Source organism: Myotis brandtii, unplaced genomic scaffold (genome assembly GCF_000412655.1).
Source record: "Myotis brandtii unplaced genomic scaffold, ASM41265v1 scaffold161, whole genome shotgun sequence".
Taxonomy (NCBI): domain Eukaryota; kingdom Metazoa; phylum Chordata; class Mammalia; order Chiroptera; family Vespertilionidae; genus Myotis; species Myotis brandtii.
Genome location: NW_005355881.1, coordinates 83,594 through 98,051, shown reverse-complemented (window position 1 = coordinate 98,051; position 14,458 = coordinate 83,594). Strand labels below are relative to the sequence as shown.

General features: G+C 46.4%; 2 protein-coding genes across 3 annotated transcripts in view; both read right to left on the bottom strand.

Annotated features, from left to right (window-relative positions):
• Window positions 1–117, bottom strand: part of UBE2C (ubiquitin-conjugating enzyme E2C) — a 3,521-nt gene extending 3,404 nt beyond the window's left edge. Inside the window, exon 1 of the mRNA XM_005862133.2 lies at window positions 1–117. This exon is cut by the window's left edge and continues 2 nt beyond it. Coding sequence (XP_005862195.1) covers window positions 1–50 — 50 coding nt within the window. The 5' untranslated portion in view covers window positions 51–117.
• Window positions 118–915: 798 nt separating this feature from the next.
• DNTTIP1 (deoxynucleotidyltransferase, terminal, interacting protein 1) overlaps window positions 916–14,458 on the bottom strand; it is a 20,711-nt gene continuing 7,168 nt past the window's right edge. For both annotated transcript variants that reach the window (XM_014536336.1, XM_005862130.2), the window contains 10 exons: window positions 12,458–12,556; window positions 9,414–9,482; window positions 9,117–9,173; window positions 8,805–8,863; window positions 7,651–7,696; window positions 5,607–5,665; window positions 5,458–5,518; window positions 3,181–3,252; window positions 1,377–1,432; window positions 916–1,278 (listed from right to left, as the gene is read on the bottom strand). In XM_014536336.1, the coding sequence (XP_014391822.1) occupies window positions 1,140–1,278; window positions 1,377–1,432; window positions 3,181–3,252; window positions 5,458–5,518; window positions 5,607–5,665; window positions 7,651–7,696; window positions 8,805–8,863; window positions 9,117–9,173; window positions 9,414–9,482; window positions 12,458–12,556 (717 nt within the window). In that variant the 3' untranslated portion in view covers window positions 916–1,139. The remainder of the gene's footprint in view (window positions 1,279–1,376; window positions 1,433–3,180; window positions 3,253–5,457; window positions 5,519–5,606; window positions 5,666–7,650; window positions 7,697–8,804; window positions 8,864–9,116; window positions 9,174–9,413; window positions 9,483–12,457; window positions 12,557–14,458) is intronic.

Below are 14,458 nucleotides of genomic sequence, written 5' to 3'. Positions count from 1 at the left end.
CGAGCTGCGGCGACGCTGGCGGCGGCTGGGTCGCGGTTTTGGGAGGCCATCCGGGCAGCGCTGGCGGCGACGCAAACTCGGAGGACACGACAGTAACTGCAGGGCTGCGGGCCCACCCGCCCGCATTTGAATTGAACGCTCCTGCAGCGCTGGCCAATCAGAGACTCGCTTGGGTTTGATCCAGCCAATGGGGCGCTCCGAGGTGAAACTGCTAGACGCACCCCCCAGCGCACCACTCCCGAGCCGCGGGAATCCTGATTCCGACGGGCGATTGGCTGGAGAGGCTGCCATTAAAACGAGTCTGCAGTGGATTGGTGGCTTTTGGAAAACGGCGACCATTAAAGGGCTAAGAAAAAGTCCACGTGGGACGTGCCCCTTTAGGTCAATCGCCGGGTTACGGGCCACAACTCCCAGCACTCCCAGCCCGGAACCCTACGGGGAAAGAGAGGGTCTCTAATCTTGCCTGGTACCCTTCCTGGAACCCGGAACCCCTGCCTCTCTCCCATTATGTCCTGGGCCCATGGCGAGGGGAAAAACTTGAGGCTGATGGCAATCTAGCAGTGGACTCCCTATTAGAGAACAGATTCATATGCTGCCTTTCTACATAATATAGTGTTTTAACCTATAAAATGGGGGTAATGAAAGCCACTCTGCATTTTCTTCTGGTCTGTCATGAACCCACCATGGTGCCACCCCTTACATTCTGCTACTTCCATGCCTTAGTTGGGTGAAGAAATAAGAAACAGGGACAGGGAGGTGTGCAAGGTATTCCCGGGGTCATCTCATGAAGCACGAAGGGCAGCAGGACCTTCCTGGGTCTAACCTGGGGTGGGAGAGGGTACCTGGCCCTTTCCACTACCCACTTCTAGAGTCCCTGATGTTTTGTCAGCCCCCGCAAGGCAGAACACAGCAGGCTCATCATGTGTGTTTATTACAAACTGTTTAATTGCTTCTTATCCTAATGACTTTACAAATATAGAAGTACATGCCAGTCTGGGGGTGCTCTGTAGTGAATCACCCCTGTGAGGCACAGCTTAATGCCGCTTATCATCCCTCTGGGAGCAGTCTCAGTGGTGGCCTCAGCCACAGGGAGAGAGGGTCAGGAGGAAGGCTGCCTAGTGTGGCCAGGCCACCTGGCTTCAGGTCTGTGCAGGTGCTTCAACTGCACGATGCTCATTCTCTGTCCGTTGAGTCTCCATGTACTTTCGCATCTTCTCAACTATCCAGGAGGGTAGGACAAAGGATTTCAGCTCCTCTAACTTCAGGTCCAGGCATCCTCTGACAAAGGAAAAAAGTTGAAGACAGGATGTAGGCCCCAGCTCATCCTGGGGGTACTGTAAGGCAGGGGAGAGAGTAGGGGACAGATCTGGATTTACCTGTAATCATCGCTGGCAGCGAGGTCCCGGATGTCCTCTTCAATGAGGAGGTAGGCCTGGACCAGGAGCAAAGGAGAGTGATCGTCATCTTTGATTCATTTCTGTGTAACTCAACCACACGTTATTAAACATTTGCTTAATGTAAGGGCTGTGAGGGAGGGGGGGCATAGTTATAACTTAGTAGGGGAGAGTAAATAGGGACTGTCTGGGGAACAGTTCCTTGAGGCAATCTTTCACTCAAATAGGAACTATGGGTTGGGGAGTGGAGACTGGTAACTATAACTTTCTCCTCTTTTAAAAAAGGACCTTGATCCTGGCTGGGTGTGGCTCAGTGGTTGAGGGTGGACCTATGAACCATAAGGTCATGGTTCGATTCCCAGTCAGGGCACATGCCCAGTTGTGGGTTCCATCCCCAATAGGGGGTATGCAGGAGGCAGCCAATCAATGATTCTCTCTCATCCTCGATGCTTCTTTTCTTTTTTTTAAAATATATTTTTATTGACTTCAAAGAAGGGAGAGGGAGAGAGAGAGAAACATCAATGATGAGAGAGAACCATCGATCGGCTGCCTTCTGCACACCCCCCACTGGGGATCGAGCCTGAAACCTAGGCATATGCCCTTGACTGGAATTGAACCTGAGACCTTTTAGCCCACAGGCCAATGCTCTATTCACTGAGCCAAACCAGCTAGGGCTCATCATTGATATTTCTATCTCTCTCTCTCCTTCTCCCTTTCCCTCTCTGAAATAAGTAAAAATATATTAAAAAATAAAATAAAAAAGGATCCCAAGGTACTTAATAACAAAATGGCAAGAGAGCTAGTGAAATATACAGGCAAAAAGGAAACTGGAGGAAGCTATGTTAACTCTGGGAACCAAGATTACTTGGTTTTGAACTTTGTGGCAGAAGGGAAAACTGTCTAGTAACTGGGCTGTATTGCCTTGGGGCCTGTAAAGCTGCTGGCACAATGCCATGGGCTGCAGTGGGCGAGAGCCCTCTTGTGAGCTTCCCATACAGAGGATGTTGTTCATCACATAAAAGTCTTCTGTGGGAGACATGTCTTTCTAGTCTTAGGGTCAGGAATAAATACTTGTGTGTCCCTTGGGTCATTTGACTGTCACCTTAAGGACACTGCAAACTTTGTAACAGACCAGGTGTTCTTGAGAGGGGCCTAGAGCTGGAAATCCAGAAGTGCACTGGTCTCCCAAGTCAGCAATAAAAACAAAACACAACAAAAAACTATTCTTGCTCATGGCCTAATTTTAGATCCTGTCTCCCCCTCACCTATTTTTTGAGACAGGGTGTAGGTATAAATATAGCAGTAAAATAAAAGACAGCTTTCAATACCAGAAAGGAGATGGCATACTGGTTTGCAAGGCCATTAGATTCTAATAGGAGCAATCCCTGCAGAGGGACTAAGCACTGTGTTGAGAAAAGAGTCTTTAATGGTGCCAGGTGCAGAATGTTGTGATTGATGAGTGAAATCTGTCAACAGGCACAAGGGAGAAGTAGCAGTGTGTCTTGTACCTGCCATTCTGCTTAGCTAATAAAAGCTATGAATGAGGAATGAGGTGAGGAGGGGCTGAGGGGGTGCTGTGTGGGAGACCTAGGGACAGCAAAGGAAATCCAGGGATTCCAGCCTGCTCTTCAGCATGAAGGACCAGGCCCTCTCTGCCCTTACATGCCTGCCTTTCTACATTCATCAGGCTTTGAGAATCTCTCAGATTTGGAGGTAAGCTGCCACCAATAGCCAGAACCCTGGGCTGGGTGGGTCTTTGGCAGTGGCACGAGGGAACAGTGCTCACCATCTTCCCTCCTGTTGCCCGCATGTGATGTTGCTCGGCCAGCCAGTGCTTGTCCTGGGGATCAGCTGCGTACTGAGGGATGAAGTCACAGGAGACATTAGTCTGGTGTGAGGGGCTTTCCTTATTTGCTCCCAGATCATACTCCGGGCCCTTGAGCAGTTCTTATGAACAAGACCTTGTCCTAGCTGGGTGGATGCAGAGGGCTCACCAACCTCTTCAGAAAAAGTGCAGTTGAGCCCAGGAAACCAGGAGTGGGACCCAATTTCCAGAGATTTAGTTACCATCTAATTCCCCAACCCCTTTGTTTCTCAATACACAGCATCTCAGGCAACGGGGCTGACTCTTATTATAGAGCTCTACTCCTCTCTGAAATAATGATTTGAGGAAGCTTATAACATATGACTATTACGGTGACCATATCTCCTAAAACAAAAACCAGGACACTTCATGCTTAGGGGAAGGAAGGATAGCATCACATTTAAGAATCTGGTTTTGGAATTAGACAAAAAAGGTTTAAAGTCTGGTTTCTGCCACTTATTAGACAGTATAAACCTGGGCAGTAATTTCCTTGAGACTCAGTTTCTTCATCTGTGAAAAAGACAGTATTAATACTTATAGGGTTGTTGTTAAGAATAAGTAAAATGGGCCTGCTTGCATGCCCAAGCCTTCCCCCTTTCTTTCCCCACAGGGATTCATCTCCTAAACTTTAAGGGACCCCACGAGGCTTGCAATTAGGGCAACAATGGTCAGTGGCAATTCATCCTGGGCAAACCCCCTAAACCTGTCCCCAAAGCCCCCTTTTCTCTGACTTCTTAGTAAGCCAAAGAAGCCCATCCTAGGCTCATTTCCCCAGCCCTTTCTTGTTTCACTGTCCCCAACTTTAATAAACATCCTCTTAAAAAAAAAAAAAAAAAAAAAAGAATAAAGTGGTGCAAAAAAGTGCTAAACATAGTTAGTATCTGACACATAATAAGTGCTCAATATAGATAGGTTTTATAAAACAGGCAGAACATTTGAAATAGAGACCAACTGGGAAATCTGTATGGTTACTAACTTTGAGTTTGAATAATTATTTCACCTCCCATCCTATATAATAAAAGGCTAATATGCAAATCAACCAAACAGTAGAAGACTGGTCACTATGATATGCACTGACCACTAAAGGGCAGACACTCAATGCAGAAGCTGCCCCCTGGTGGTCACTCAGCCAGAAGCCAGGCTCATGGCTGGCGAGTGCAGTAGTGGGAGCTTCTCTCGCCTCTGCAGCAGCACTAAGGACCCCCCTCAGGGGATGTCCAACTGCTGGCTTAGGCCCGCTCCCTGAGGGGACATCCCCCGAGGAGTCCCGGACTGTGAGAGGGTGCAGACCAGGCTGAGGGACCCCCATCCCTCCAATGCACAAATGTTGTGCACTGGGCCTCTAGTATAATATAAACATCAGTCAAAAACTTAAAAGTGTGCATTTTCTGACCCAGAAAAATCCCATTTCCAGGGATTTACCCTTCAGAATCACCCATACATGTACACAAGTTTGTTTTGTGCAGCATTGTTTATGATAGCAACTGTTGGAAAAAACTTAAATATCTAACAACAGGGGAGTAGTGAAATAAATGATGGAATATTTATTCTATGAATTCTATACAGCCATTATGATGAAATGAAGGAGCCCTGGCTTGTGCACCTAAGGGTCATGGGTTTGATTCCTGGTCAAGGGTAGCAGGTTCGATCTCTGCCCTGGTCAGGGCTTGTGAGGGAGGCAACTAATCGATGTCTCTCTTTCACATTGATGTTTCTCTCTCTCCCACTCCTGCCCTCCCTTCCACTTTCTTAAAAGAAAAAAAAAATCAATGGTAAAATATCCTCAGATGAGGATTAACGATAAATAAATAAATAAACAAAAATGAGGGAGACCTAGTTTAATAACATGCACAAGAGCTCAGGTTTTGCTGAGGACAGACCTGACTCACTAGTTACTACTGAGTGATTCTGAGCAAGTCACTTAGCCTTTCTCAGCCATTCCATCTTAAAGGAAGTTCCATAATGTAAGTGTGGCACCTAAAACCAGGTTTGGTACACAATAAACACACAAGACAAGTAGCTATTATTGAGGCACAGAGTTGTTGTATAAATTATAAAAGGTAAAGGTCGAGGGCAACTAGAACCCAGATGCCTTGACTCCCAGATTGGTGTTTGCCCCAAGCTTCTCTGTGCCGTGTACAGTTCCCAATGTCACATATTCCCCTGCAATGGCCTGCCTGACCCCCAGCTCTCACCTACCTTAAAGAGGTGTGGGTGCTTGATGTAGATTCTCCCTCTGGTGCCCCCCATCCCCAGGGCTCTGAAATATAACAGACAAGTGTAAGGATTCCAGCAGTTGTAGTCCTAGGGGTGGACTCCTTCCTCAGTACCAAAGCTCTAAGACTTACTTGTTGGCTCGAGATCCTAACACAAAGGTGGTAGATTCATTCAGCCGAGCTGGGTCCCACTACGAAAAAAATAGACAGGCTGGTGAGGGTGAGGTTTATCTGATGGGCAGGAAAGAAACATTCCTCTCCCTTCCGTCTACCAACACCACCCTTATTCCATTATTCAAAACAGTTGATTCAAGAAACTGAATATTTACACTATGCTAGGCCCTGTGCTAGATACTGGGGATAAAGAGATAAGTAAGATAGTTTCTGTTTTTCAGGGTCTACAGACTTATGTGTATAGAATCTCAAAGGCTAACACAGGCCAAATAAATGAGGCATGCGGCCCGCGGGCCATGAGTTTGACATGCTTGGTATAGATAATTATACCATCATGAGATGGGCAATGATATACAGGCGAGTGTAGGTGGGAGGGGTGCCAAAGAGAAGGATAACAAGAAGGCTTCCTTAAAGAGGTAATTGGCAAGTTGATTCTGGAAGGATGAGCACAAGTTAGGGTAGGGGGGAGGAAGAAAGGCAGGTGAGAGCTGGTGTGGGAACCTGGAGAGACTATAAACCGTTCTGTGTTACTAAAAGAGAGAGCACAAATTAGGGCGTGGCAATTAATGAGGCTGGAGAGAGAAGCAGAGAGGGCTGAAGGCCCTATTACATTTGCTCATTCTGGAGGCTATGGGGAGTCACTGAGGGCCTCTGCACGGAGGAGCAGATCTGCTTTAAAGATAGCTCACTCTTCTGCAGTGTGGCTTCTGGATGTGAAGTGGCAGACTACAGGCAGGGGGGACAGCTCAGTTTTGAAGGAAGATGAGGGCCTGAGCCAGGATAGCAGTAAGGATGAAGAGGAGGGAATAGCAACTGTGATATATTTAGGAGGTGGAAGCATCCAGGGTGGAAGGAGAGGAAGAGGCAAAGATGACTAAAGTAGAGACCATAAAAGACAGCTGAGGAAAGACTCTGATACCCATTTTGGATATCTGAGTTTGAAATGCCATGGAAATTCCAGGCAGGGAGATCTAGTAGGTAGTAGGATATACAAGTTTTAAACTAGAAAGGGAGTGTGGGACAAACCAAGAAGTATGGCAAGTTTAGTACCCTGGTCCTTGAAGCCACAGGAGTGAATTATTTAGATCATCCAGAGAGGAACTAGATGGAGAAGTGGGCCAAGGAGGGAACTTTGGGGAATGCCCTTTGTACGGGTCATTGCTGAGCAAGAACTCCCAAAAGAGAGAAAGATGTTTGGGAGGAACAGAAAGACCGGAAAGACCCAGGAGAATGCAGGACCACCTGCTTTAAGGGAGCAGAGTTTTAGAAGAAAGGTGTGGTCGCTGTGTGAAGGCAAAGGGCCAGCATGACAAGAGATGGGCCATTCATACTGGCAGCCTCAACCAGGACAGTGGAGCTTTCACCTACCTTCCTGGCTTCCACATGTGATTTTACTTAAAGAGAGGATTCTACTGCTAAAAGGGCTTGTAAACAATGTTCCGAAGGCAACAGAGGCTAATGGTTAACAACACAAACTCTGGTGTCGACGGATCTTATGTTTGAGACTTGGCTCTACCACTTACTAGTATGTGACTGTGAGCAAGTCCCTAAGCCTTAGTATACACTCAAGTGTATTAAGCACATAAGATAACTAAATAAAATATAATTTCTGCCCACAGGGAGTTGGCAGGAAAGGAAGCTCCTCAACTATAGAAGGGTAACAGAATTTATTGCATGAGGTTGTTATAAAGATTAAATGAGAGAAGCCATGTGAAGATTGAGGGCCGTGCCTGTCACATACTAAGTACTGGAAACATCACGAGCTTTGACAAGGAGAAGGCTTCAGCAGACTCAGCCTTCCCTTTGTTTACCTCTAACTCCAACCCCTGCTTGGGCTCCTTCTGGGAGGCCAGCGTTGTGGGTAGGGTAAGGGGCAAGATGGCTCTGGAATGGCATGCACACACCCTTCACCACCCCAGCCTCTTTCCCTCCTGCTGGGCCCAGAGCCTTGACTGAGTCTCCCCCTAGGATGGAGGTCGCTGCCATGCTCACATAGTCATACCTTGGGGCCTTCTCGGCGAATTGGTTCACAGGATTTTGGTTTCCACCTGATTGGGGGACAGAAGAAAGGTGACTTCTCTAAGTTCAGGTCCAGGATTGGCAGAAAGCCTGATGCTGGTGGTGGGAGTTCCCCCCACACTCTCACTTTAGCCCTGAGTGTACTTCTTCCAGGTAACCCATTAGAGGAGGCACAAGGGGAGAAAAGCACTGGACTAGAAGCCATCCTAGGACTAGATCTGATATTAAGTCCAAGAACCTCTTTGAATTGCAGTTCTCATCTGTCAAAAGGAGATTCCAACAGCAATGCTGTTGTGTTAGTGAGGAATGAACTTGCTCAGGTGGGACACAAATCTAGGTCTGATGATTACTACTACTCCATCTCCTAAGCCAGGGCACCAGCTATCCCCATCGCTTTTAACCAGACCAATAAGGCTTTATCTGCTTTAAATATTGGGCTTGTAAAGTTTTGTTTGAAAAAAGATTCTGGCCCCAGCTGGTTTGGCTCAGTGGATAGAGCATCAGCCTGTGGACGAAAGGGTCCTGGGTTCGATTCCGGTCAAGGGCACATGCCCGAGTTTCGGGCTCAATCCCCACTAGGGGGCATGCAGGAGGCAAACGGTCAATGATTCTTTCTCATCATTGATGTTTCTCTCTCTCTCTCCCTCTCCCTTTCTCTCTGGGGGGGAAAAATATATATATATGTGCTTCTGTTGCTTTAAAAATCTTTGAAAATGCCATCCTAGAGGGAATGGAGTAGTTTTGTCCCTTAGAAGCTATATGATGTTGGGCAGATAATTCTGAGTCTATTTTCTTATCTGAAAAATTAATTATACCTTCATTAGAGGGTGGATGTAAGGATTAAAAAGTACATATGTAAGGAGTTTAGACCAGTTATGGCACATTATAAACATTCAATATATACCACCAACAAAGAAAGTCTGGTGTTTAATGAAGCTGGCTGAACTGTTCTGGGGCAAAAGTAGGATAAAACACCCTCCTCCTTGCTGCTTTCTTTTCCTACCCCCCAAACCTGGGTGACCCTTCTCCATGGTGACTTACACAGCTCTCTCTTCTACAGGGACAGAACTCTGGCCGCTTTTCCTCCAGGCCCACTCCCTCCCGTTCCTCCCTTCAGCTCTATTGGTCCCTACTCACACCATGCCAGGGGCTGCCCGGTCATTTGACTGGATGTGTCCAGGAGGCCGTCCCTTCCTCTGCCACAAAGAACAACTGTCAGAGCCTGACCCAGTGGAAGCCCCACCCCACCCTATTGGCAGGTCCAGGGTCACTGGTGGAGATGGTTTTTCCAAAGAGACAAAATGGTGCTTGAGAGTGAACAGGAAGAGCAAGTGTTTCCAGGGTTCCTGCCTCTCATGCTAGAAAGGCCCCAGGCTGCACTGAGGAAGCCTACCACCCTCCCTGGGGCTGCGAGGCCTTGCCCAGCCAGAAAACGTGGGGATGGTTTACCTTTTTGGGAATGGGACTTCCTCGATGGGCACCTTCCTCTTCTGCCTGCCGACCACGCTGCAGAAAAAGGAAAGGGAACCAGTGGAAGGCCAGTATCTGGGGGCTGCAGGTTCCTTGGGATTGCAGAAGACAGGGCCCCTGGACCACCCCCTCCACCCCCTCCCTGAGCCAGGCCTCAGAAACCCTCCCAGCAGGATGCTATTTGGACCTGGTCCTACAAATGGGTGGCACATGGAATGCCCCTGCCTCCCAGTCTGGTCATTGTCCCCTTTTAAGCCCCAGGACAGTGACTCTGACCTTTATCCCTGGAAGCTCATGGGTCAATCTGGGTATAACTTTCTCTCCATCTGAGAACAGTAGTTTTGCCTGAAAGGAAAAGATTGTGTTAATAGTCACTGTTTTGGTGGGAAGCCTCTCTGCCTTCATTTTTACAGACACACTCCAAACTGGGTGACAGCTGTTTCATGGTCAGTACAAAGGCACTCCAGGATATGCACATAAGCACATATTCATTAACCGCCCGCCCCCCCGCCCAACTTCAGTATTAATGATCATTGTTGAAAAACTAGAAAATGTAAAAAAAAAAAAAAAACCAAACCTGACATCTCAGTAACCACAGAATACTGTTAACATTTCAATGTAAATTCTTCCTCACTTTTTTCTTTTTCTTATTATATTTTATTGATTTTTTTTAGAGAGGAAGGGAGAGAGATAGAGAGTTAGAAACATCAATGAGAGAGAAACATCGATCAGCTGCCTCCTGCACACCCACTACTGGGGATGTGCCTGCAACCAAGGTACCTGCCCTTGACTGGAATCGAACCTGGGACCCCTCAGTCCGCAGGCCGACGCTCTATCCACTGAGCCAAACCGGTTAGGGCTCTTCCTCACTTTTTTCGATGTAAATATATACTATGTGTGTTTTTTAACTAAATGCATTGATATACTATATACTCCTCAGGAAGCTGCCGTTTTCATTTAATAATATTAGGTGCCTAGGAGGTAACTGGCTGAGGAAGCAGCAGGAAATAGCACAGTAAGGTCCTTACTTTTGTGCAGCTTATATTCTGTGGGTGATGGGAATAATAAACCAATAAATAAACATATAAACAAGCTGACTCAGATCATGATAAATGCTCTCAAGAAAAATAACCACAGACAGATGTGACAAGAGAATCGCCAGAAGGGAGGGCTCCGTGAAGCAGGTGATCAGGGAAGGCCTTGTTGAGAAGGCAGCCTGAGCTGACGTGTGGAGGAGGAGGAGCACTTGAGAGCCCTGACCACTGCCTCCTTCAGGAAACACTTTTCTACTGGCTCCTGTGGCCACACTTCCCTGGTTTTCCTATTTCTCTAGCCGCTCTCTCTTAGCCTTCTTTGCTGGCTCATCCTCCTAGATCTGGTTCTTTTCACTCTGTCCTCTTTCATTAGATATTCTGTCTGCTTTCATCTATGCTCACAGCTTCAATTAACATCTATAAACTGATGACTGCAATTTTTTTTATCTTCAGCTGTAGCCTCCCCTTTGTGCTCTAGACTTATATATCAGCCTGCCCATGTCTACGCATGGATGACCCAAATGCGCTAGGTCCAATACTAACCCCATGATTTTCTCCTCCAAAAGTGAAGAGTGCACAAGTCTCAACGCACACGTGATATTTCATACCTGTCCACTTAACTATGAAAGCAGGAACGCTGCTTGTTTGTTTGCCATTTGTTCTCATTTGTTCGTTCATTTATTCATTCATTCACTTACTCACTCTCTCAATCATTCTACAAATACTTAATGTACTAATATTAAGAATCATATTCTAGGGCTAGGAATACAGCAGTGAACAAGATCAGGCCTCAACTCTTATAAAACTCAAGATTTTAGCAGAGTTGGGGGGGAGGCAGAAAATAAACAAACGAACTATTAATGATTTCAAGTTGAAATAAAGAGTGGAAATAAACACGTGAAGTGATAGGGAGTAACTGGAGGTGGGGAAGGAAGTGAGATGGGGCTACTGTAGATGGAGCCAGCTATGTAGAGTTAAGGGAAGAGCACGTGAGGCAGTGAGAGCAGCAAGTGCAAAGGCCCCGCGTTGGTGTGCTGGAGAAGCAGGAGTTCAGTATGGCTAGAATACAGTCAATAGGGCAGGTGGGAGGAGGTGACGTCCAAGAGGCAGGAGCCAGTCCACATAGGGCTCTGTGGGTCACGGCAAGGCATGAGGGTTTTATTTTGCCTTCAAAGTGAAGTCACTAACATGTTTTAAAGAGCAGAGTGAGACAATTTGATTCATCTTTAAAAGGATGCTGTGAGAATAGAATGGAGGAAGTAGCTCAGGGCTGAGACATACATTTGGGAATCATCAGCAGTTAAATTTTTAGGCTTCAAAGCCCAGAATGAGAATGGGCCACAGAAGAGAAGGGGTCCGAGGACTGAACTCAGGAGTGCACCAATAGCAGAGGTCAGGTAGAGAAGAGGAGCTGGCCCAGGAAGCTGAGGGGGTATGGTCAATGAGGCTGGAGCCAAGAGAGGAGCATTCTAAGAAACATGACATGATTCACTGTGACAAATGCCACCAAGAAGCAAGTAAGCTCTCACTGACAGCACGGAGTTCTTCTGCCCTTTCAGAGCTGAGGCCCAGGCCCTGATCTTGCTCTTTTCCCGAGGCTGTGCCTGAGCAGCTAGCCAGCCAATCCTCTTCTTCTTCTTCTTTTTTTTTTTTTTGCCAGCCACTCTTCTTATGATAATTACCCTTATAGACATGAACTTAAACCAGCCTTTGTGGCTTTGATTATGAAGAAATTTCCATCTCTGACAGCTAATGGTTTCAGTCAAGCAGAGTCTGGGTGATGCTGACAATTTCTATTAATAACAGCAGCTGACACATGCAAACAGGTCCACTACTATCTTGGGAACACAGCCATTTACAAACCTGATGTCATGCCTCCTGACCACACCCTGAGAGGCAGGGAGGCAGAAAGGGTGATAGTCCCTAGGGGCTGTGACAACTTCAAGGATCAAGTCACAAGTACTTGCAGAGGTGAGATGGGCCTCAGCTATTCTAACTCTTGCTTGTTCTAAGCCACAGTTTCTTCATTTGTAAATTAGGGATTAAAATATGTCTTCCGTAAAGAGTTTCTTCTGACATGTAAATGAACAAATGATATGAAAACATTTATCACAGTACCTGGCATATAGTAACGATTTCCCTTCCTATCTGTCAGCAACACCGCCAAGCCCTACCTGGAAGTAAGTGGCTTCTCCAGCATCCCCGCCTGATGATGGGATCACACTTCTTAGTGGCGATCCCAGGGCTAAGCCCTGTGCCTACATCTCTGGTCCTATTTGGTCTCACCTGCTCCAGGCAGCTGCGACAGGCCTCCTGGATCAGCTGCTCTGCATCCACTTCTTCCCCAACGTTGTCTCGCACATTCAGTGCTGCCTTCTGGAAGAACTAGGGAGAAGTACAAAGAGCAAACTGAACATAAAAGAAAAGCTTTTAGCCCTGGCCGGCGTGGCTCAACTGGTTGGGTGTCATCCTGTGCACCAAAAGGTGCTGTTCGACTCCCAGTCAGAGCACCTGCTTGGACTGCAGGATAGATCCCAGGTTGGGGGCAATGCAGGAGGCAGCCGACCAATGTTTCACTTTCACATTGATGTTTCTCCCTCCCTTTCCTTCTCTCTTTCTCATTCTCTTTCTCAAAAATAAAAATATATAAAAAGAGAAGCTTTTTATCTATCTCCACCATCTTGGAGCCTGAGGAAGTCTGCTGGGAACAGGACTTCTAAAATGACAAATATGTTGGAAGGCTATGGTCCAAGGCCATTTTTGCTGGCTATGAGCAGGGTTTCTGGAACCAGGTGGCGCACACAGCTCTTCCTAAAACTGTAGGTGTTTATGCTCAAGGTGAAACTGAACACTATCTAGACAAGAGATGTGCTTATATGTACAGCTAAGAACAGTGACTCCTGGTGGAAAACCAAAGCAAGCCAGAGTCATCTGTGGAAAGGAACTCTGCTCATGGAAACAGTGGCGTGGCTCCTGCCCAATTCTGAAGCAACCTTCCTGCTAAGCCTGTTGGGACACAGAATCCATGTAATGCTCTAGGATTTAAACTTATTGAAAAGTGAATAAAAGTGAATTTGTTCTCTTGTATTTTTGTTAAATGGGTTAAACACAAAGAAATAAATAGAAGAGAAGCTTTTACCATATCTCATACAGAAGGGAAACGTGATTCTGAGTATGGCTTTGTGATCAGTCAGATTTAGATTCATATTCCAGGTTCATTTCCCCACTCTATCCTCATTTAAGGAGGAGCATAATCACAGAAGGACCCAAAGGATGGTCATTACAGCATTAATGTGTAAATAGTGCAAAATCAAAGAATAACTTAAATGTCCAGGTATAACTTAAATAAATTATGGCACAGCCCATACCATAAATATGCAAATATTAAAAATCACAGTAAGAAAAAAAAAATCACAGTAAGGACATATAGCAAAATATATTTTTGACATGAAAGGTGACTACTTGAGGGATCTAACTAATACTTTGTCCTGGAGACATGACTTGGGCTCTCATTGTGAATGTGCTCTCAGTCCTTGGTTTGGAGCCTCACATCACCTAGTTTTCAGGCTCAAGCTCTCCCTCTTACCCAGGGGTGGAACCTTCTGCTTTCCCTTTCCCCAGTCAGTTGGAGCTGCTGGTATCCTGAGACCCTGGCCAGGCCCCACTCCTCCCATCCTACAGATGTTCCTTTGAGATTGGACAAAGTCAGATTCAACCAGGACCTTCTAGTCTGGATCTTTTCTGAACACTGTCAAACAAAGTGATCAGATGAGGTCAAGTCAAATCAAAGCTGTGATGTAATCAATTTATTTGTACTTTGTCCGAACACAAGTGCGATAAGGAGGTATCTTTACTGACTATAAAGCGGGAAGCCTAGTGCCACAAATTGTATTTATCCAGCATTTGTCCAGGGGAGAAGGTTCCTGAATCATGGTATCCATTATTCGGATAAGCAACAAGAAAAGGGCTTTGGAGGCAGGCAATCACAGATTAAATCCTGGCCTAGCCTTCCCTTACTGGCTTCATTATTTCTGCATGTGTAAAAGTGTGGAGGTATGAGAATACATGGTGCATTCTGGGACATACAACAAGTAGTGATAGTAATGACAGGGAATAAGGGGTGTGTGGCTGGGGTCTGATCACTTTGGGACATATATGCCATAAAGAATTTGAATTTTACCCAGAGACAGTGGAAAGTCACTGAGGGATTTTATTTATGTACTAGAGGCCCGGTGCACGAATTCGTGCCGAGGTGGGGGGGGTCCCTCGGCCTGCCTGGTGATCGAG